Source organism: Candoia aspera, chromosome 4, assembly GCF_035149785.1.
Source record: "Candoia aspera isolate rCanAsp1 chromosome 4, rCanAsp1.hap2, whole genome shotgun sequence".
NCBI classification, from domain to species: domain Eukaryota; kingdom Metazoa; phylum Chordata; class Lepidosauria; order Squamata; family Boidae; genus Candoia; species Candoia aspera.
The window spans coordinates 15561844-15586467 of NC_086156.1; the positions used below are offsets into that span (position 1 = coordinate 15561844).

General features: G+C 38.4%; 1 protein-coding gene across 1 annotated transcript in view; it reads left to right on the plus strand.

The window, feature by feature from the left end:
* Positions 1 to 24624, plus strand: part of NRP1 (neuropilin 1) — a 137029-nt gene that overhangs the window by 70792 nt on the left and 41613 nt on the right. The window contains 1 exon segment of the mRNA XM_063303449.1: positions 1614 to 1780. Within this exon segment, the coding sequence (XP_063159519.1) occupies positions 1614 to 1780 (167 nt within the window).

The following is a 24624-nucleotide window of genomic DNA, read 5'->3' on the forward strand; positions in this document are numbered from 1 at the left end:
ACCAAATACAGAAAGATATGCAATAACAGGTAGAACAATTTTAACATAATTATATAAGAGGTCTAGAATGAGGTAGAGATGCCCGTCCAATGGCCTTTGCTGGTATAAAGGAGCTCTTCTTGTGGGGGGGGAGATTCATTTGTTCCAGAAGCCCTGACCCCTCCCACTCAAAAGCAAAAGCTTCTATTGGTGGTATTCCTGTCAGACAAAGCCAGTAGAAATCTCCAGATTAGGAAGGCAGAACAGAGGCAGTCTCAAATCAGCCATGTCTGTGAGCAAGTCTAGGATTTTTAGGATCATTTTCGCCAGCCTGAAGTTGGCATAGATCCTCCTCATTGTGACCAATGTAAGAGGAAAAAAAGGAAAATCCAGCACTGCTATAGAAAAAGGCAGAAACGTTACGAGAGTTAGTAAGATCCCAAAATGACTCCATTTTGGATGAATTACAATTCAAAACTAATCCAGACTTACAGCAATGATTGAATTTAGCTTCCATGACATGTTGAGGTTTCTTGTGTTTGCAAACAAACATGTTAAATATTATAGTTTTATTTCATTAATGATTAAAATACACGCCAATTTTGAACCACTGTTTTACCTTTTGTCCACTAGAACTCATGCTGAACTTCGTTAGAAAACTTTGGAAAATTTTATATATTCATGTTGCTTAATATGTTTATGGCATCAGTTGGCTAATCTTTGAAAGCGACACATGTTTGGACCTGCTTAGTACTTGAATGGAACACTACCAGGAAATATTTGGCTGTAGGTTATGGTGGGAATGAAATAAAAATCCCAGAAAATGTCAATGGCAAATCACTTCTGTATTGCTGCCAAGAAAACAACATGGACATGTCCTTGAAGTCATTAGAAGTGGAGCTTAGTTTGGAGCAGTTATTTTTACCATATTGTGAAAATAAATACAGAACTGCCTATGACAAGTAATGATTTAATGTTCATTTATAAATATTCAGAGAAAACAAAATGAGAGCCTATAATGAAATTCCCATTACTTGATCACATCAAATTATAGAAAAGACATTATCTAGTCAAAAGCCCTAAGAATTGAATTTTATAGATCTGGCTAAAAGCATGTATAGGAAATACTATATGTAAATGCACATAAAGTCCACGTATTATAATGTACAGAGAGCCAGAAAGATCTAGTTCAAATCTCTGCTTGATTATAAAGCTTGTTAGTGACTTCAGGCCAGTTGCTATCTATGAGACTTGCCTGACTTAGCTTCCAATGATACAGCTAGAACAAAAAATATTTTAGGGGAAATACAATCTCATCCAGAATATCCTATATCTAAGAAGCATCCATCCAAAGAATCACCATCTAATTGGAATTCAATCTAGGTTTATTTACCGTAGTCTTCATCCAGCACATGATAACTTCAAGATACCAACTCAGCACTTTGGAAAAATAAAGCAGGTGTCATCAGCATACATACTTGTGGCTGTCACTATGTTTGTATAATTCTAAAAGCTGAAGTCAGAACTATCTTCAAATTGCCAGCAGTTTCTTATGTATAAAGTAACATCATAATACTTCAGCATTCCTATGAGAAAGGATGCAACAAGACTAGCAATGCTTGTTTTTTGTTTAGATTTCCAGTGCATGGAACCACTTGGCATGGAATCTGGTGAAATTCATTCTGACCAAATTACTGCCTCTTCCCAGTATAACCCCCAGTGGTCATCTGAAAGGTCCCGTTTAAATTATCCTGAAAATGGATGGACACCTGAAATTGATTCTACTAGAGAATGGATACAGGTAGGAAAGATCAAACCATGTTTATAAAAAGTACAAATGTGTTGGGGAGGGGGGGTTTCAAGGAAAGCAAACAGACTATTTAAAATGGTAAAGAAATGCCCCAGAACATTTTTTTCTTTTCTTTTTTTAAAAATGGTTAATATAGAAAGGTCTGCGCCTGAATATCTTCACTCTTCACATCCCCTGTTAGGTTTATATCACAAATAGACTGACTCTCAAAGGTATAAGGGGAAAAGAAAGAAAAGGTCAAGAAGATTCATTCTTTTCCTTCCTGCAATTTTTTTCAGTCTTCTGGGCACAAATATCAGATTTTGCTTTAGTGAGAAAAGTCAATAATAGTTTAACAGGCTCTTAAAGGGAAATGGTCTGATGAACAGCCTGTGCTAGCTTTCTGATGAATGGTACTCAAGAGATGATTAGAACCATGGGTCACAAGTGAGAATTTTACTCCCAATGACCTATGCTTTTCACAAAATTAAGATGAGATTATATATTTTGTGTATATTGGAACATTAGACTCTCAGGTTGTATAGTGTCTGTACCACAAAAGGGGAGCAAAAAAGCAGTTGCTTTTGTAAATTAAAAAATGAAGCATGAAATGGAAGACTATGCACCCCTGTTCATAGGAGGTGAAAGATAAGGCCAAGAGGCAGTTAATAGACTGGTGCAAAGTAACCTAAATTCACTTTGACAAAGAGATTTGCACTGTGGAAGAGATGTGGTTCCCCTTGTCAAGACAAAGAGACGATGTGCTTGGTTTTAATGAAACTATTTACTTTGTCTTGAGCCACTGTGGGTCATTGCTGTGAAAGTAAGCTTCTCTCGGCCTTTTCCTCCAACCCTGACAAAAGCATTTCCAAGCTGAGCAGCTTCAGTGATATTGCAGGATTCATTATGCATCCTGGAAAAAATTGGGCATCCACTAGAGGTCTCTACGCTAAAGAGCTTCAGCATGTGGTGTAGGATTGCCCCAGAGTTGTCAGAAAGTGTCCAGCCTAGAAGACCTTTGATAGTTTTGGCAAACTACCAGACTTTGTAGATTATTTGAAGTCTGTGAAAAGTCCCAAAGTGCTTGCTAAAGCCATCTAGAAACATTTTGGGTGGAACTTTGGAAGGTTCCTTTCAGCTTTCTTCTTCAGTGGCCACCATAAAAGACTCCTCTCAGTTCTGTAGGAGAAGGCTAAAATGGATTCTGAAGCAAAGCAGCACAAAGCAACATGGTTGGTTTGCTTTAATCTAGAAATGGGGGCCACATTGTATCATAAAGCATCCCCACTTCTGAGGGGATGCTTTGCTCAAACCGTTATTGAAGTGAAATATATCACTGAATATTTGCAAAGCCCTAGTAATTGATATTCATCAGTTAAGTTATTTCAAATGTATCTTGTTAGATAAAATATATTTCCATTTATATGCAAAAACATCACTCTAATATATTAAAATGAAATTATTATTATTATTATTATTATTATTATTATTATTATTATTATTATTAAACAAAGTTATATAGCCACCCATGTGCTTTATGCCCTACTGTATCCATAGCTGCATGAGTTAAAGTGTGAATTTTCTGAACTCTTCTTTTGTGAAGAGTACCATACCTTTGTAGTATGTTAGAAATGGTTTATACACGTACTTACTACCTTCCTTTGGTTTTGAGAAATGATTTCTGATATTGAATGGAAAAGCTGTAACTCAGAAAAAAATTGAGAAATGTTTCTGGATGTTCCTATGTAGAATGTGAATTGGTATCTTTATTTGTGCTGAGAGTGGTAGCAGAGAAATGTCTAAGAATGAATGTTCCTTCCTCTTTTTCTTCTTTCTCCCATGCACACGAGTCTTCAGAACAGCCCATTGCTTCACAATTGAGAAGTTTAGATAAAGAGGAAGCATTTCTTAATCTGAGTTACTTTATTTTTGTAATATTGGCATATGCATGTACAATTAAAAATGCCAAATTTATTTTTAATCATTCATTCATTTATTCAATTTATATAGCCACCCATCTCAAACCAGTGACTGTGGGCAGCTAACAGTCATAAAAAAGTTAAACAATTAAAACAGTACAGACAGAATTAAATACAAATAGCAGCCAAGAGATATTCAAATCTACCAGTGTCAGCACAACCAGGAAATGGGGCCCTTCATACATTCGAGACCCCAGGTCCAGGCATATAGCCAGGTCTTCAAGGCCTTCTGAAAAGCCAGTAGAGTCAGGGCTCTCCTAATCTCAGGAGGGACAATATTCCAGAGGGCAGGCACTACAGCAGAAAAGGCGCGTCTCCTGGCCCCCACCAGCTGGCATTCCTTGGCTGATGGGACCCATAACATGCTCAACCTGCCGGACCGAATTGGATGGGTAGAAACAAGTGGGAGGAGATGGTCCCTTAGGCAACCTGGTCCCAAGCCATGGAGGGCTTTAAGGGTGACAACCAGCGCCTTGAATTGCACCCAGAAACACAGCGGAAACCAATGCAGCTCCCCAAGCAATGGTGTTACATGTGCCAAGTAGCCAACATTATTTACAACCCGTGCAGCTGCATTCTGTACCAGCTGAAGCTTCTGAATGCTCTTCAAGAGCAGCCCTGTGTAGAGTGTGTTGCAGTAGTCCAAATGGGAGGTCACAAGGGCATGAGTGACAGTTTTATGCCAATAAAAATTATTTGTGCAAATTGCTATAGAGCTGAATCAAAGTAAGGCTGCTAGATCATTGGGTCTTTGTTTTTAAGACTCCGATAAGAACTCAGAGGCTTAAGTATCAAAACATTTCTCTTTTGCACTGTTTTAGAACTTTCACTTTCCTCTTTAACTGTGATCCAAATTCATCTGAAGACAATAGGAGCCAAAACAGAAACTTTCAATTTGTTAGATTACTAATGTAGTGTTGAAAGCTTCCAGTAGTTTAAACAAATGGGGCAATATCTGTGTTTTTATTGTTTTCCATAGGAAATACCTAACTGGCATATAGGAATAATGCATCGTTAGTCATCAATAAGAGCATTCATATCCAATGTTTCCTCTGAGATTAGCTGTCTGCAAAAAAGCTTACAAACATTTTGAGTGGTTATCAGCATGTGGAAGAAAGACAGAGGAAATCTTTCATTCTTGAACTTTTAGAACACAATGGGACTCTCAGGTGTCCAGCTTTTGAGGTCTCAGCACAGCCTTAGCAGTTGAAAACTAGTTAGTTGTATGAGAGGAACGTAATCCCCCATCAGTGTGGCAAACCAAAATCAGTTAATTCTGACTCATAAGGAATAAGTAGTAGAAAAATTCTTGCCTGTGAAGAAAAAAACAATGCATTACTTACTGCCATTTATCTCCACAGATCTGCATTTGTCATCCTCTCATCCATTTTTTTCAAAAGGAAAAAGCCCACATTCATAATGATTATGGCCACTTTGATTTAAAAAAAAAATCCTGGCAGGTTGTCCATTTTCCTTCGTGGACTTATGAAGTGGCTTCAGATAGGGCAATGGGGGGAAGGTTTTGTTGGGTTGGGAATGCTGGGTTTACTGCTACGTGGTCTCCCACCAGGTGGGAGATGGAAGAGGAGCATGGTTGTTTCACAGCTTACTTGTTACTGTTTGTGATTTCTTACCCTGGTTGGCCAGAGGTAATCAGGAGATGGTGTAACTGTTTGATTGTGGGTGGATGGTGGCTGTTGGCCTGGGAATGGGATGCAGCCTGCAAGGCAGAAACATCCTTGATACCTGAACCATCTTTCAAGGGGAGGGTTTGACATTGGGGTGTTTGGGAGGGAATGTATGTTGGGGAGGTTAAGGGCAAGCACGAACATCCCAGTAGTGATGGGTGAGGGAGCTATGCTGGGAACTGGAGGTGGGTGGCCACTTGTGGGGAATGTGGCCTCTGTGTTTAGTAAAGGTTTTGCACTCCAGCCCCCTAGACTCAACCCTTTTGCTCAGTCATTGGACCTTAGGTGGCCTTGGTCTCCAGCTGCCACTACTTAATGCCAGGTCAGTGAATCATGATTTAATCATTGATGAGAGAGCCAACTCACTTATTTCTGAGATCTGGCTGAGCACGGAGGAAGGGATGCCCTTCTCAGAAAGATGTCCAAATGATTTTCAAGTGTGGCATAAGCCACAACCCTAGGTAGGGGCAGGGGACTAGTTTTGATCATCTGGGAGACTCTTATAGCTTTCAAGGGCACTATTTCATACATAATCAGATGTGAGGTCCTGTTGTGAAGTTGGGATTGCAACGGTACCAACTTCCCTGCCACATAGCTGCCTCCCTACTTTTGCTGCTGACTTCCATGGCCAGGTGGGCAGTGGACTTTCCTAGGCTTAGCAGGCTTGGGAGACTTGCCTTGGGAGACCTGCCTTTCTTGGGTGGGGAATCCAAAGTGGTTGAAGGGTATATGGCCACTTATGGCAACCATGAATTTAACCCAGGTCATCGAGAACCCAGTGCACATGGGGGGCACCACTAGATCTGATTTTCATCTCAGAACAGTAGTGACATGATACGGAATTGGGGAATGCTATCATCTGTCCCTTGTGATGGACAGATCACCTCCTGTTAGCCTTGGAGATCTCTGTGGCTCCCCTCTGCCACAGGAAGGAAGGGTATCCTTCCAGGTCAACTCAAAGGATTGAAAGTGGGAGGCATGGTGTTGTGGTGGCTCTCCTCCTTTATCCAAGGCTAATCAGTGTTGGTAGGGGGAAAGAGATCCAGCTCTAGACCACTGTTTTGTAAGGTGCCTCAGGATTCCATTGTCTCTCCACTTGTAATATCTACATGAAGCTACTGGGTGAGGTCATACAATCATAAATACAATCATTATGCTGATGATACTCAATTGTACATTTCTGTCCCTGGCCAACCAAGCAATGCTGAGTTGGTGCTTTTCCAGTGTCTGGAGGCTGTGGGAAGAATAGGCTTAACTTAACACTAGCAAGGTGCGGTGGCTGTGGGTTTGGATCTGTTCTGGAGAATTTCTATCCTTGGTTCTGAGAGATATTGCTCTCCCCCACTGTGCACAACTTCTGTTTGAGGAGCAGGTGGCAGCTCTGGCCAGTATAGCCTTTGAACAACTCCATCTGTGTGCCAAATGCACCTATTTGGGGATTGGGAGGCTCTTCACAGTCACTCATACCTTGATCACTTCCCAGTTGGATTTCTGCAATGTGCTTTATATGGGGTTACCTTTAAAAACCATCTGGAACCTGCAACTCCAGAAGGCAGCTATATTGGTAGTAATGATGCACCACAGTATGCCCTGTAATGCCACAAGTCTGTAAGGTGCACTGGCTCCCACTAGGCTTCCACATGCAGTTCAAGTTTCTGTCTATCACCCATAAAGCGAGAGCCAGTTTGGTCTAGTGGTTAAGGTTCTGGGCTAGAAACCAGGAGTCTGTGAGTTCTAGTCCCGCCTTAGGCATAAAAGCCGGCTGGGTGACCTTGGGCCTGTCCCCCTCTCTCAGCCCAAGAGCCAATCAGGCGTGGTATGAGAGTTCTAGTCCTGCCTTAGGCATGAAAACCGGCTGAGTGGCCTTGGGCCAGTCACTCTCTCTCAGCCCAACTCTGTGCGATGTAGACTAGCCTCCTCATGGTGCACCCCAGGCAACGTGAATTGTCACGGCTAAATAGTCTACACATCTGGCTGCTGGATCCCACAAGGATTTTCCAGCAAGAAAAAGCAGCATGAACACCAAACCGCTATGCCATGTGATTAAAAAAACAAAACATAAAGCCCTACATGGCATAGGATCAGGTTATTTGTGAGACTGCCTATGTCTGGTTATTTCTACTCATTCTGCTATATTGTACAGGGTGGGCATGTTCCAGATGCCCTTTATGAGGCAGGGTCATGTAATGGGACCCAGGAGACATGCTCTTCTCTGTTGCTATACCTGCCCCCCAAGGTTTGGGCAGCCTCAACCCTATTAGCCCTTCATAGAGATGTGACGACCTATCTTTTCTCCCACACATTGGGCCGGGATGGTAATTGAGTCCATCTGCTGGAGAATTAGAGTTTGTTATTCCCTGCCTTGGCTATGTGTATGTGTATGATTGTGATTTGTTAATTGGGTTTTGTATTACTTTTATTCAATTTTGATTTTTTTAATTTCTATTGATCTAGGCCCTCTAGAGTCATAAATTCTGAGCTGAGTGGCTTTATAAATGTCATAAATAATCAAAATGAAGAAGCAATCCTATCAAGGGAATGGGCTTATCCAAGTTTGCAATTAACACTGACATGTCCCTTCTATATTACCAAACTTCGTCATGTATTTTATTAATATTACGGACTAGAATATCCAAACTGAAGTGTAGGTACGACTGAAGGAAACATACAAAAAGGTATCCAAGACTTGTAAATATTATGTATTACAGTATTTAGATGGGTTTCAGGTAAGTTCAACCATCCTAGGCATTGTCAGTGTCCCAAAAGAAAAGAATAAGGAAGGAGAATGATGGTACAATATGGTACTTTTAGATAAGTGCAGGTATAGGATCCTGAATCAAACTGATAGGAGGAAAGACATAAACAAGTACAAGATGGCCAGTAAAGATAAATACATAGACAAATAGGACCCATGAGTGACTGAGAAAGGTAAAATACTTGAAAAACTAAGTAACTTTAAATAACAAAATCACATATTTAAAAGAATAAAATAATAGCATTAAATAACCATCAGAGAACCATTAAACTATGACACTTAGACTGAAATATTAGGTGGAATGATCAAGAACCATTCTCATTAGAGATAAAATCCAAAAGGGTTATTGCAGGTTTGCCAAAACCTGTGTGTGTGCATCCATGTGTGTTTTATTTGTGTTTCAGGACCTTTTCAAAATGGAGTAGAATTATCTTTTTTTCCCCCTCAAGCTACCCTTACATTTAATTAAGAGCAAGGAGCTGTAGTTGAAGTGCAGATCTAACCGCCCCTCATTAACATATAGATTCATGAGAAAAACAGTATAGTTTTTCCATTTCTGTAATCCAAATAACCGATGACCAACAACACTAGTTCTTAAAACCAGTAAGAAGGCCAACATAAGGTTCCACATCTGTTTTTAGTGAAACCTATTCCTGTCTGTGGTATTTAAAATCTAAGGAACTCCTGTTATTGTACAATTAGAATCCCAATGGAGTAAAAAGTTAATCAAATCCATAACCTGCAAAGAATTTATTATTATACTTTCAATGCATTCCTTTTAAAATGCTGGCTGATTTTTGCTCTGGCAACAATAATTGGATTTTTAAAACACGTTTAGTCTGCATATTTAGGACCAATAGTTATATTTAAGAAGCACTGTATTTAAATAACCTCAAAGTCATAATTTAGAAGTCTTCAAGCAAAACCTGTGTTTGTAAACTTAGTTAGCACCTTACATATCTCAAGTTTTGAATTGCCTTGTTACTGTTTTTTTAGCAATTCCTAGTCATGGCCTTTGCTTATCCACACTTTCTTGAAAAGGAATACAATTTGGGAGAAAATTATATAAAAATTGAAAATTAACTGTGTGTATGTGTGCGTGCGTGCACGCAAAGGAATTTCAAAGGTACACAAATGATAAGAGAATACATTACTTATTATGTCAATTATTATACTGAATAGAACACACGTAAGAGTTTAGAAGAGCCACCCCTGTGGTCAGATTTTATTGTATGAAATCAAAATCGTTGTTCTAAATCTCCCTTTTGTATATACAGATCACTAAGTCATGTTGATACATGCTTGAGAATTCCAATATAATTGTAGTCTTTGTTTGCTTATATCCCACTCTTCAAGCAATATTTTTCTGGGCAGTTTACAGAAAGTTCAGCGAAAACAATCCACATTTTAAAATAAGGTAAAATAACTATTTGTTTAATCAGAAGCAAAGCCAGATTTTCCACACCACTTAAGTAGGCAGTAAGACTTGTAGTAAACACTGAAGTGCACAGAAAAACTTAAAGTATGTAAACATTGATCTTGCTCACTGCCCAGAGTTACAGGAGTGAAATGGGTGACCATATACATTATTTAAAAGATGGATGGATGGATGGATGGATGGGGGGAGAGAAAGAAGAGAGATAGAGGTAAGATTACCATTGACTAACAACCCTAACCAGTTATGGAGAACACTTTAGAGACAGATATAGATATAAATATAGATATACACATATACATATACATACACATATGGAGATATATTTTGAAATGAGTAAAATAAAAGTGTATCCTTTAGAATTTTGCATATCAATATTGTGCAAGTAAGTTAATGAACTTTATAAAGAGTGTCAGGCTGATCAACCCAGAAGATGCTGAAGTAACAAAGGAAAACGTAAAGGAATGTTTTACAGATGTGTTTACAGGTTATGGCTGTATACCAGACCAGTGTCAAATAAAGCTGGAACCAGATGTTTAAGTACTTATCCTTCATCAAGAATGGTTCCCATTGTTCTTAAAAAGAAACTCAAGAGAGAACTTAAGCAAAAGAAACACATGGAAATACTGGTGAACATAAATGGTAAATTCTGAGGTGGCAACAGAGAAAAAAATTACAAGTTTGTTTTAATGCAAGAGACTTAACTCATGGGAGACCATTGTCATATGCTTACGTTAGAGAATAAGACAGATTTGTCTAAACCTTGTTTTTATTTTACTGTCCTATATCCCATTCAGATTACTAGCAGCTGAAGCTAGATGAGGAAAACAGCAGTAGTCAAGTCAACATTTGGTTACTTTACCAGCTTATTGTTTGAATGAAAATGTTTAAAATCATTATGGTCGTCATGTGTTAAAGTGGATGCATGATGTTAAAAGGGATATATGTCATGGAAATCATTATCAATGACATGTAAATGCTTGACTCAAGAACAGATCACAATAACAACCTAAAAACACTACTAGAAAGATGCAGAAATTGAATCTAATAAGATGCAGATTGGAGTCAGCACTGGTGTATATTTGGTAACACAAGGCTGCTGAAAGTATAAATCAGATGCAGGCAAGATAGCAGCAGAAAAGGAACTTGAAACCCTTAAGTCCAAATCAGAGCTGGTACCATCATGGGAATGTTTACCTAGCCACGTTGGCCCCAACATTTGCACAAGTGACTACATCACAAGGGAGCTATTTGGGGAGGACAAGGAATGCATTTGGAATGAAACTGAAAATAAAACTTTGTATGAATTGAAAGAAATAATAACCAGAACCCCAGGATCAGTCTGGAATAGGTGCATTACTAGAAAAATATTTATTCACTTACCCACTCTACATGCAGTCAAATAAGTTAGCCAATTGGGAGCTGGTTAAATAGGTTAGCTGATTATGAAAGAATACAATTAATAAACCAGTAAGTGTACCCATACCCTTAAGCTTCTTCAGCTACAAAAATGAGCCTATTGTGAGAGAAGCAGCCCAGCTCTGTCTGTCTGTCTGTCTGTCTGTCTGTCTGTCTGTCTGTCTATCTATCTATCTATCTATCTATCTATCTATCTATCTATCTATCTATTTTTCCAATTTATATAGCCACCTTACATATATGACTCTGGGCAGATCACAAACAATTAAAAACAATATAAAACAGCAAAACAATACAACAATTTTAAAACGATAAAAACAAGATAAAAACATACTAAAAATCATCACAAAATTCAGGGTCGAGGTGGTCACACCTATCAATGACAATCAGTACAGCCACTACATAGACTCTACCACAATTATTATACCTTGGATATACAGTATATCCTGCCTTTCTGCTCATAGGGAGACCAAACAGTTTTCATGAACATAAAGCTAACATCCAGTCTTTCACGAAAAGTAGACAAGTATGAACCAACATTAAAAAAAGACCTCAACGTTCAGACAGAAACTATATTACAACCGAGGTATGAAGTCACTCAGATCAGTTAAGAGGTTGTTCTAGAAGGGTTCATCCTGTGACTGTTGTGGCTTTGCATATCACATGAAGTTGTAATGTGCTTAATCCATCATGTGACATCAGCCACTGTAATTTGTAAACCGATAGTGTATTGCAAATCCATTCAATTGTATTTCATTCCATAAACAAACAAAACCATAGTTTAGTACAATATGTAAACTCAGCCAATGATTTTCATAGGCTACAGCTGTATAACTGTAATTTAATGCAAATTTGAGAACAGGAAACAGAAGTATAAAGCTGCTTTGGGCAAAAGTCAACATGTAAAATTATTTAGTTTAAAAGTAATGCATTCAGTAATTTTTGCTTACAGTCTTCTAAGATGAACAAGATGCATGTTTTCCACTATATAAGTTCTATTTGTTGGAGAAGGATTGTGTGCAAAATATACCAGACAGGCATTTTCAGTTAAAGGCTAAAGTAGCAGGTGATGTAAATGATGGTGGCTAACTGCTACAAGTCAGCTTAGATCAAGGTAGGCAACAGTTTGGAAACAAAAGGCACATTTCGACTTCTGAGAGCATCCGATATGATGCTGCCAACTGGGCAGGAATGTTGCCGAGTCACAAAATAGCCACAGATGCAAAACACCCATTGAGAATAACAATAACAATAATAATGTATAAAACTGATATGCTGCCCAACTTCCAGCAACTCTGGGTGGTTTACAATTGTTACTGTAATTGTAAAGAAGACAAACTAGTAAGATTACTCCTAACCACTTTAGCTTATCTGAACAGAAACTGACAAGCCCCATCCTTTCTGCTGAATTTACAAAACTTAGTGTGAATTTCCCTGCTGCATTTGAATGACCTTTCTTTGTTTGCCCTTAATTTCTCATGGAACCCCATCAAGTTCTCAGAGGACCCAAGGGACAAGGTCTACCCCTGGAGACCACATCACTGAGCTTGATGGGTAGGTGGTCTGAAGTGGTAGGGGGTAACTTCATTTGCTCCTAACTAAGAAACCCCAGAAAAGTAATATTTAACCTGTTTTCTTGGTTTTTTGGATGGGGGTTGGGAATTGCTCTACGCAAGTAAAGAGAAAATCATCCTGTCATGCTTTCCTCACCATAGAACAGGAGTGATATTAAAGGAGTGATATTCCTCCTGATATTCCAGGAGTGATATTAAAATATGAAATGCCATCAACTGAATAGGACACTTGTGTTTATCAAATGTGGAGCTGCAGGGAGATTAAATAAATTGATTGTGAACTTCTGTTCTCAGACCTTCTTTCAGGGGGAAGGAATGCTTGAAAATGGCTTTTACCTAAGTTGCATCTTATTACCAGCTGCTGTTGTAGGATACTATTGGATACAATATATGTTCCTAAAAGAAAAAAAGAAAGAAAAAACAGACATTCACTCCAAATTTTCATTGCGTATCCCTCAGGCTCTTGGACGAGATGTTTAGATAAGCTCTCCTACAAATGCCAATCTAAACAACTGCCTGAAAAGAAGTATAAACTTGCTGCAAAAAATTATATGTCATGCACCAGCCAACATTCATATATGAAGTCTGTGTGCATGTGCGTGTGTTTGTGTGTGTGTGTTTGTGTGCCTGCTGTGGAAACAAACATTTGTACAGATGTTAATGTGGGATGCCGTATGACGAATTGCAATTATTTTTAGACCAGCTGCTAGAAAAATCCTTTCCCATCCATGTATATCCATGTTCCTTCTCCCCTCAACTGCAAAATGATAAATATTAAAAGAATTGGGTATTGCTTGATCATTTGCATGGAAAAGGAAGAAAACTGCATTTGGAGGCATCTATCATACTTCATCAATAAATGCTTTAAATACAATCAATAAATGCTTTAAATACAATCAATGTTTTTCTTGGGAGAGGAAAAACAGACAGCCTTTTGGTGTTTTAATCAGTGGAGTCTCTTGGTGGAATTAATATACAACTGTTCTCAAGTTGGGTTGGAAGATTAGACTCCTTTCACTGACTCCACCCCCATTATCAAGCATACAGTATGACCCATGATGAAAACAGAACCAAAAAGCTGTTGTATTGGCATCCAATAGGTTATAAGCAACAACTATGACTGTCCATGATTCAATACAATTCAGAAGAAGTACTTTGAAGCTCACATGAGCAAAGCACACTCTGCTATTTGTTGTAACAGTCCAACTTTAGGCTTGTACATAAACCAGAAGTGGTGCTGCTCACAAAGTCTCATTAACTTTAATGAGTGAACTTCTTAAAGCAGTGTTATACACAGAGATAGGCGCGCACACCTGAATACAGGAGCAAATTACAAGTTTTGTCCTGGTCTTTATTAGTGTTTAAATAAAGGACATTGTATTGGCGGACGAGTTTACTCCATTGCATGGCTTCACCAGATATGCATCTCTTCACAGCTGCTTTTGAAACAAAACAATAATTCTGGGAGATCCTGGTCATGGATCTCCTAAATACCTAATTTGACAAAGAGGATCAAGTTAGCCTTTCATGTGCTCATGATAGTTAGAAAAACAATTTACAAAGGTAATTTGTGGTAGTGATGGTTTTACTTTCTTTTATCTATTCATGCTTTCTTTTTTTCACATAATAATAGACCTAAGTATTATGTCTGGTCTCTTACAAGAACTGACTTCACACATACCACAGTTACCGATCACTCTCCAGTCATATATTTAATCAATTTCCTACTCTGTGATATTTAAAAAATGCAATGTACTAACAACTTTTGGAAGGCTTTCGGTGCTGTAGCAAAGTTTGGGCGGAGGAGTTCTTGGACCTTACATTTTGAACATACATACGTAGCTCCATTTTGATGAACCATGATTTATTTCATCAGCAGAAAGATGGGTCACACAACTTGTTAAGCCATAGATTATAGCTTACAAAGTACAGTGTCTGGAGTTTACTGATTGTGCTAACCCTAAAACAAAGGTGTCACATTATGGCTAGGGATGTGCAGCTATTTGGATGCAAAGTCAGAAAGTTACTTCAGGGGAGAGGGAGCGTGTTCATCACACCTCTCCTGGAGTGCTTAAAACCTGTACCTCTTCCAGGGCTTGCACAGGAACTGGATGAGGCCACCTTCTTTAAAGAACCACAGAAATGACCAATGAGTGCTTCAAGGACCCCTCTGAAATACTTTTTCTGTTCTGGGTCCAAATTAAAGCTCAGATTGAGCTCAAGGGAGCTTGTTTCTGTGTAAATAAGCATACAAGTGCAACTTTCTTATTGCTAAGCCAAAGAGAATATCTTTTGTCTATGTTTTACACTCAGAATCTTTTATGCAAGCAATGTTGGTGCTACATAATGACACAAGAGAAAAATTATAGCTTTAATTATATTGTAATGCCTAGAATGCTATATTTTACATCCAAATAATACATAAGGTGGGATCTTTTGCATTTTCTGTACATGATATGTACTTCTAATGCTTAAACATTAGTCATGTCACCAGTTGATAAGTGAATTTATCCATCAGAAGATGTATTTCCATGACTGTGGAAAATACAGTTCATTCATGCTTTCCAATACACAAGCCATAAGCAGAAAATCTACTCCAAAGCTGCCACAATACTGTTTTGATGAATTGGGGATTGGGAATCTTGTTGTTCTTGTGGATTTTGGATTGCAATTTCCAACATTCCTGACAAATGGCAGTGCTGGCTAAGGCTAAAGGAAGTTGGAATCCAGCTAACTAATCCTCCAAAACTGTGGAGGGCATGGTGTGTGCGTTTGTGTGTGTGTGTGTGTGTGTAGCTTTCCTTATTAAAAAAATAAATGAAGAAATTGAATAGCTGCAGCATTTCCCAGCTTGCAGGTAGAGCAATGAGGAAATTTGCTATGTTGTTCTTGAAGGCACAGAAGCCTGGCCAGAAAAAAAAAGTTGTAGCCCTAATTTCTAGGTGATGGGTATAGCAAACTTGACATGCTCAGCTGTTGGTGATGAGTTTTCTAGTACCAAAAATTATTTTTGAACACAGAGGATCACAATCCATACTCAGCAAGTCATAAAAAAAAATAATGGATGTATTGCAGCAGAATTAGGGCAGAGAGACAGCAGGGAACCAAAGTTGATAGCAGAGCATCTTCTATTATGCAAAATTGAATCATGGGGCAACTTGCCATCTCCCTGAAGCTCTCTTATATATATTTTGCCTAGACTAGTTTCCAAGCTGTACTATGATATAAGATAGAAGGGTTCAGAGGCCGCGTGAGTCATTCTGTCTCTACCATGTCCCATTAAGTCTTTTGTTGCCTGGTCATTCTCTGTCTGCATCCATATGTTTTCCAGCTTTCTTTATCCCTCCACTGAACTTTGCCCTTTTTACAACTCCCTCATACTGATGGGGGATAGGAGGTCAAAAGGATCTTTGCTTCAGTGAGTTAAGTATGTGCCCTTCCAGAATCAGTGCATTCCATTGCCCATGCAGGCTTTTTCTTGCTTTTGTTGTTTCTCTCACTTCCTTTCATCAGAGGGGACAGGAGAGAGATGCAATTCCATCTGAGATGAACCTGAAACAGTTTGGTTTTCCTTCAGTTTACAACATTCCTGAAAGGAATTCCTCATTTTAGATTTTACATCTGCCTGATGAACAAAAGCTTCTTACAGCAGTTTTTTTTTTTTTTTTAAAAAGGGAAGAAAGAAGAAATATCCCACACTGATTAAACGAAATCTATCACTTGTGTCTTTTACAAAAGAAACCAGGCTCAGATGGGATGTTTAAAGTGAACATCTGACAAGCAGCTGGTACTTTTGTAGCTTGTTGTTTCTCTTTTGCATGGCCTCCTGTGTTGAACTCATTAGATCAAGTTTATTCTTTCTGTAGTATGCTCATAACTGGCTCCCTTGTGCAAAGATTGGACAGCTGGAGTGGAGATAGAGATCCTTGTAAAACTTTACTGAGATCATACTGAGTCTTCAAAGAACGTTAACCATACTCCTTGGTTAACCATGAAGAGTGATTGAAGTATTGGACTAGGATCAAGGAGACTTAGGTTCAAGTTCATTCTCAGTCATAGAAATTAAAGGCTGATTTTAAAACAGTCACTCTCACAGCTCAATTTACCTCACAGGGTTGTTGTTGTGAGAATAAAATGAAGGGAGATCCCCACATAAGCTACCTGAGCTTTGGAAGAAATAAATAACATAATCCAAAGATATGGGTATGAACTGAATTTCTGGGGTTACTGGGCAATTTAAAATGTCATAGTTCTCTTTAAATGATACAGAAAGTTTCAGAACATTCCTCCCTGCGAAGAACTTACTACCTAGCCTTTTTCCCCCAACATATTGGAACTATTTTCAGTGGCAATGCAGTGTTGAAAATAATGTCATTTAATTATTCATCACAGCTTTTCTCCCAGAAAAGCTCCCATATGTTTTCCAGGAAAACTCTTATCTAGATAGCAAGAGCTTGTTTGAGCATTTTTAGTTTCGATGGGATATTCTGGTATGAGAACATCCCTACTGAAAAGTTAGTGAAGGAGGGAAATGGATGCACAAACACCTGGCTTTCCTGGACAGTGCAGGAATGGGATGGTGGATAAAGCACACCTTCCCTCTGATCTCAACATGCCCAAGCAAGCAAGTTCATGAGAGGCAGTGGTGTCATGGAGACAGGATTTCAGAACAGAACTCCCCACCAGCATAATGAACAAAAGTCCCAACAAATCTGATCAACCACAAGTAGGATGCCTGGCAAGAGGTACAACTTGCCACAAGGAACCTGTTATCTCCTTATTAATTCACTCAACCAAGTTTCCTGAAAAGGGTTTGAGGTAATTATACTGAGCCGAAGTCTGCTTGGCTTTGCTTGGCTGAATATTAAAATGCATCAGTTGTTTAATGTGGAGAATACAAAACTAAAATTATTGGGACAATAATTTGAAAAGACAATATTTCTTGCCAGCAATCAGAACCTCTTGTAGCCACAAGCTATGCTTGTCTGTCACAAGAATGACTGGCAGACTGAGGATTTTTGAAGGCTCCAATTTCAAGAATGCAATTCATTAAGAGAACTTTCACAGTTCTATATAGTCTCTGGACTCCATTCCAGAAAGGTTTTTATCCAGGCTGTGCTAAACTTTCGTCTGCATTTGAAACTACAGAATTAAGTGGTGGTTTAAAATCAAATCTAAATCACAAAAAAGTATTCAAAAATGTTAATTAAAAGGACTGAGTTTCTGAATAAGCTATAGCTTGCAAAGGATTTCTAAGAACCTTAGAAGAGGCAAGGGAGCCCATTCACATTTCTTTCTCTGTTGACCCAGCGATTGTGAAATATCTTGGGCGCACATTTGCAAGCGAATGTGGTGCCAAAGCAAAGCTTTTGGCTTCAGAGCAGTAATATTGTACAATCAGCCATGCTCCTTTTAGATAGAAAGCGATCTTTTTCAAAGGTGCCAGGAGTTAATCAGCTTCTGTTCCTAACACAGAATAACTTTTCAATTGCATAAAAAGCTGATTACTTTGGATTATGATGTTCCACGTTGTCATAGAAATGCATTGTGCTTTCCAGTCCAGGTTTTAAGATGTTACCAAACAAGAGGTGAACCACAAAATGGATATCTTTTACGGTTCTTTTGAAAATATGTGTTGATTTTTTAAAAGTCCGTATGGGTATAATTTAATGGGATACCTGAAGGGCATTTCCAATTTGTTTGCAACGCCAGCAGATACATGCCATAAATGCATACTTATGTAGGTTCCATGGGATATATTATATACTACACATTTCTGAACCAAATTTTTTTTTCAGACCCTAAGTGTAAAAATGAATCAGAGTTAATGTATACCAGTGATACTTTTACCTCCCAGGATAGGAATAGCATTTTTCCCTTACTCTCTTCTTTCACATTTAATTTTTATACTTTCCATGATGGACCAATTTGGTATGCTGAAATTTGGAAGTGTCTCAAGCCAAAATGCTAGTGTATGAACCTGCTATACCGAGTCCCGTTTGTCTCTCCTTATCCAAGTTCTGATTGCCAAGTTTTATAGCTACAGCAGATTTTATTATTCAAAAACAGAACCAGATGGAATGCCAGTTCAAAGAACATGTCAGAATTAAATATTTCTCTTTTAATTAGTTGCTTCTGATTTATGCAAGAAAAAAATTAACATAAGACAAGGAGAATGTGCCATGCATCCAGATGTGACACAGCCTAGACAAGCACTGTCTTTTCCCTGTCAAAAAGATAGGTCTGCCCCCTAATTTTGGGGGGTGACGGTTGCAAGCATGGCATTGACAAATGGCAAAGACCTGCCTCCACTCTATAATGGCAACATTTAAAAACGCTCACCCATTTTAATTGACAATTAGCACCCTTTCTGCGGGGGGCACAATCTATTACTTCTGTAGCTTGACTTTTTCTCCTGGAAAGAGTGTTTCATAATCCTTACTTCTTTAGACTTCAGTCAACTCAGTGAGGGAGATTTGAAGGGCATTTACTTGTACCAAGTGGCACTTTCTTAAAGATTTAGTGTGCGACTATCATTTATGTAGCGAGTATCTAGGAAGGAAAAATTATATGTGTAGCAATTGCTAGATGTACAGAGCTAGTATACTGCAGATGAAAGTCCTCTCTCAGCTATGGAAGCTCCCTTGGTGATCTATAGATCCCTATTATGATAATGACATATTTATTTACCTAAATGTTAATAGATCCATTATATTAATACTATGTTGTAAAATATATGACCTCAAAAATTTATTAAAAGATAGCTAAACAAAATATTAATAAAAATAGAAAAATAAGCCAAAATCCCTACTTCTTTAACTGGTTTAAAATGTTAAAAGAGATTTCTCCTGAACTGGAACTTCTGAGTAGCTGATTCTGAGGTTTGCTATGCTTGACTGATCTGGGAAAGAGACAGTGGCTCTGCTAGAAATAAAGACTGCAGTCACATCTTACAGTAGTCTATGATATGTTCTCTTTAGTTTTGTCTTGGCATAATGTGTGAATTTCACCATTGTGGTTTATAAACCATGATTTATGGTTTTGCTTTATTTACAAATTAGGCCATTGTTGTTCAGTAAATTACAGTGTAAAAAATTATGGCTTAGCACAATGCATGAAACCAGCCAGAGGTATGCATATGATTCTGCAAGTGGCGCTCCAGGAGACAAGGACATATTACATCATGTGACCACCACTGCATCCAACTAATTGCTAATTCAGAAGGGTAATAGGCTGGTTTATTGTAAAAATAAGTACTCTGACTAGGCTCAGAACAATAGTGGATGTTTTAATGCAGAACAGGTCTTGCTATCCAAGGAAATGACACAATTCTCTTAAAATATTGACTTTTCAGCATCTGGGGTCAAGTGACAGATCATGCAGTTTTCCAAGCCACAAGACTTGCTCACACACAACACACTTCCTGTTAATCAGACTCCAGCTCTTCATCTTTTATTTTTTCAGGCAGCACTGCAGACAAACCTACAGCAAGAGTGTTAGAAAGGCTGGTACCCACAATTGCTCCCTTGCCACAGCAGTCCCAGCTGACTATGTTTTATTATGCATGACAGATTTTCATTTTCAGAATGAGTCCTTTGCATTTGTGGTTCAGTTGTGTTTGCATGATTGTAGGAAACAGGAAGATTCATTTCACACTGCGTGTTGTGCTCACAGACTGTTTAACCAGCCATTTGGCTGCATGATTTACTGCACAGTAGCTAAATACACTACTTTACTCTTACTGAATGGACTCAGAATGAAACAGGAACTCCAGATCTGAACAATTTGGTTGTCCAGCAAGCTGAATGCAGCCCAGTGACTTTCTATGTGGTTGATGATTCATTGCCTTGATTTTTTTTTAATTCCTACCACATTAAAAAAAAAACCCTGAGATTTATTGAGCGCCTTATAGACAGTCTTCTACAGCTAGTGGGCTTCATTCGACTTCTTGCATCACAAGCTGTGCAGGCCTGGAGTTTGGAAAACCTTTCAGTGTCGTTCTCTCTGCAGCACAGATTAAAACTTGAGCTGTAAAAATATATGTACAAATTACCAAGAGGAAAATAGAAAGACAATAGCTCTTTGATAAAAAGAGCCATCAGGGCCAGTTGTTCTCATTGGAGTCTAAGAAGCAGCCCTGTTAAAACAGGAACAGTAACCTGATTTTCCATTTACCATTTTTTACCTAATCCAGTATATTCTCAATACTTTTAGGAATTAAGGTTTTTACTCTGCTACTTGTCTTTTACTGGTTTTTGTTTTTTATGACTACTGGTAATAATTTTACTTAGGATATAGCACATAGAGGTAGTCCTCACTTAATGACCATTTGATTAGTGACAGTTTGGACTTACAATGGTGCTGAAAAAACTGGCTTGTGAGCGATCCTCACACTTACGACTGCCACAGTGTCCCCACAGTCATGTGATTGCAAATTGGGTGCTTGGCAACTGGTTTGCATTTATGACCATCACAGCATCCCATGGTCACATGATCACCATTTTTGACCTTCCCAGGTGGCTTCTGGCAAGCAAAATCAATGGGGAACCACATGATTCACTTAATGACCACATGATTCACTTAACATCCATGGAAATTCACTCAGCAACCGCCACAAAAAAGGTCATAAAATTTGGTTGGATTCAGTAATGACCGCTACACTTAGCAACCAAGTTTCCAGTCCCAATTGTGGTCGTTAAGCAATGACTATCTGTAGTTATATTCACATATACATTAAAATAAACCAATAAATAAATAATATACATTTGAGAAAGAGCTAAATGGAAGGTTAGTGGGTTCAGTTGGACAAATATATTTGATATCTGAAGACTTCATTTTTCTAAACAGTGGTAACTTTTTACATATGAGGTGAGGTTTAGATGTCATATGAATATAAACCTGTGAAAGATACATTTAATTCCTTTTGACATTCTTTCCATATTAGTAATGATATTTTATAGCATAAAACCCCCGAATGCGCCAGTGAGAACTTGTGTGAAAAGATTTCAGAATGAAATATCGATGCATCATTTGGGATAATGATCTTGATTCCATACCCCATGGTTGATGGTTGAGTAAAATAGTGTGTACTTTTGTGCTCCTTATTCACTACATCTGAGATTTGTTAATAGTCTCGTGAATATCTAGATCAAGAAACCATGCTTTTAACTCTTATGGAGCATGATTACAGACCAGGATTTGATTTTGTGTTGTAATCTAGGATTGTTTTCCAATCAGATATAATTGGACATTATGAGGAAATTTATTTTAACAAATATTGGAAGTACTGCATTAAGATGCACAATGAGTGGGAAAACACGGAAAGCCAGTATACTCAATCCCAATAAACTATATGCTATTTGAAGTTCCTTAGACCTGAATCAAGCCAATGGAGCATAATTACTTCAGGAAACATTGTATAAGAACTATTTTACTATTTTAGATGTGGGTGGCTACATTTTAATGTATTTTTTAAAAATGGTATGAAATCCTTATCTCACAAGCACACTGGCATGCCGCAACTCATTGGGTTAATGGTTTTTAATAGCATGATATGGTCAAAAGACTGAATCAATAAAGATTCTATTCTATTCTAATAGCATGTAAACATATGCAGCTTTGTCTTGCTCCAAAACAATCAGGCAATCTTAATTCTGCAGTATACAGTGAGGTCATAATAGAGAAGAAAAACGATGTCAAAGTCTGCTTGCTTGATATAGAATTTGATATAGTGAAAGAAAAGAGAATATTGGACAACCGAAGCCCGTAATCTTGAAAATGAAGAGTAAAGCTGTTTAAACTGGGCTGACTGTTATAGAACTTTCAAATATCAATCTTTTAGTCTTCTCTTGTGCACATGTTTAAATAATGCCTTTCTGCCAGGTTATTTGATGTTCAGCTTCAGATATATGGTCTTTCATCACTGCATTCCTCTATTATTCATCTTAATGTGAAACAGAAGTTTTTCCAAACTATAAAAAGCCCTAGAAAAGAAGGTAGGAGAAAAGTCAAAAGGAGGGTAGGTGGGTAAGAGGAGAAAATCACTGCCAAGCAATCATATTGCTGTCACAGTTAGAGGTGAGTTCACTACACCTGAAAAACTACGTGTATCAGGTTTTTAAATGCCACCAGGAAAGAGATGGAAAGACTTACTTCTGCCCTAGTAGTCTACAGATAGTAGAGAATCTCGGTGTTCACTGCTCTCCAGAGTTGCATTTTAAGCAGCTATAACATGCTTATTCCATAGACTTATCGTAAAGATTTGTAGTGATGGATGCTCCTCGAGAGAGGATTTTTTTTCAGATGCTGCACCCCAGTTCTAGAATCCTCCCCAGAAAGATTTACTCTGCTCCTGTTTTATGGTCCTTTAAGTATTAAGGAAGAGCTTTTACGTCACCCAAGATGTCCTTCAATCTGGGTGACTTCAATGGTGCTTTGCTGTTTTAATTTTTATATTTCCTTTTTGTAATTATTCCTCAACTGTTGTGGGGGTTTTTTTTTCATTATGCATTGGAAGGGCTAGTTCTAAATAGCTAGTTCTAAAATTGTTTACTCCATAAGCAACTCCTTTGAGCTCATTGGGACTTGGGAGGCCACACCAGGCCCGCAACTAGGGTCTCTGTCACCAGGGGAAAACATGGATTCTGCACCCATTTTGGCACCCCCCCCCCAGCACTCATTTTGGTGCCTCCCCAGCGCGGCGTCCAGGGCACATGCCCCACTTGCCCCCCTCCTAGCTGCGGCCCTGGGCCACACATATGTTAAGGATTGCTGCTTGAGTCTGAGTAACTGGAGCACTCCTATAGGGAACAAGAAGAAGTTAGCTGAGAAGCATAGATGGACTCTGTATGGACTTTCCAAGGTAGCATTTTGTTTGTGTTGTCATTTCGTTATTGTCGCTTTGTGAATCAGCTGCTCCAGTAAAGCAAAACCATTATTCAATTACTGATTAGCAACACAATTAAAACATTGGACAATTGAATCCTGTTGCAGGAGTTATTTTCTTCTTTCCTTCACAGAAACTGAGTTTTAATTTGTAGATCTCCCATTATGGGCTATTGCCTGACTTCACTCACAATGAAGTACTTACTGATATTTTAAGAAAAAAGAGAAAGGGAAATAGAAGTTTTTTAAAAAAACACCCACATGAAAATCCCAGTTAGAGGCATCTCAACTCACTTCAAACTGTATGATCTTGAGATACTCACTATTTCAAACTTGAAGGACTATTTAAATAAAAAAAACAGTTATCTGACTCATCCCTTCATTCCCTGGGTCCAGTGAGTTTCTGAGAGCCCTTCATGCTGGTAACTAGACATGATGCAAATGCAACACTTCCCCAATCAGCACTGTGCTATCTGGAGAGCATGTCAACCTAAGTTGATCTGGACAATATGCCTGACATTCTCCCATTGACCATTGACCATCAGATTTTTCTTCAGGAGTGGCACAATTCTCTTTCCTCCATGTTCGAAAAATATTTTGAATGAAAAATAGCCTGTAATCAAGCAGATGTGATAACCCCTTTTCTATCAGTAGAGTACTCAAAATGACTTGCCTTTCTACTCCACCCTTGCACAACATATGCCCTGTGAAAAGAATGTGTGTGTCATTCCATCAAATGGGGGGAGGGGGCTAGAGACGGATGTGATTTTGATTACAGGTAGTCCTCATTTAGTGACCACAACTGGGACCAGCAACTTGGTCATTAAATGAAGCAGTCACTGAGTGAAACCACAACTATGCTTATCTTCAGCTTTCCTTTGCTTTACAGACCTGTGAAGGTCGTAAATGCGAGGATTGGTCATAAAGTTACTTTTTCATCACTATCCTAAATGTCACTAAATGAGGCAGTCACTAAACAAGGACTACCTGTACACCTGTCAAATAAAAACAATTAAAGCAACAGATAAAAAAACTACAGATCTCTTTCTCCTTTCTCTACATCTCCTTTTTCTTCTTCCTCTCCAGACATATATTTAAACTGTTCGACATTTCCCAAACTTT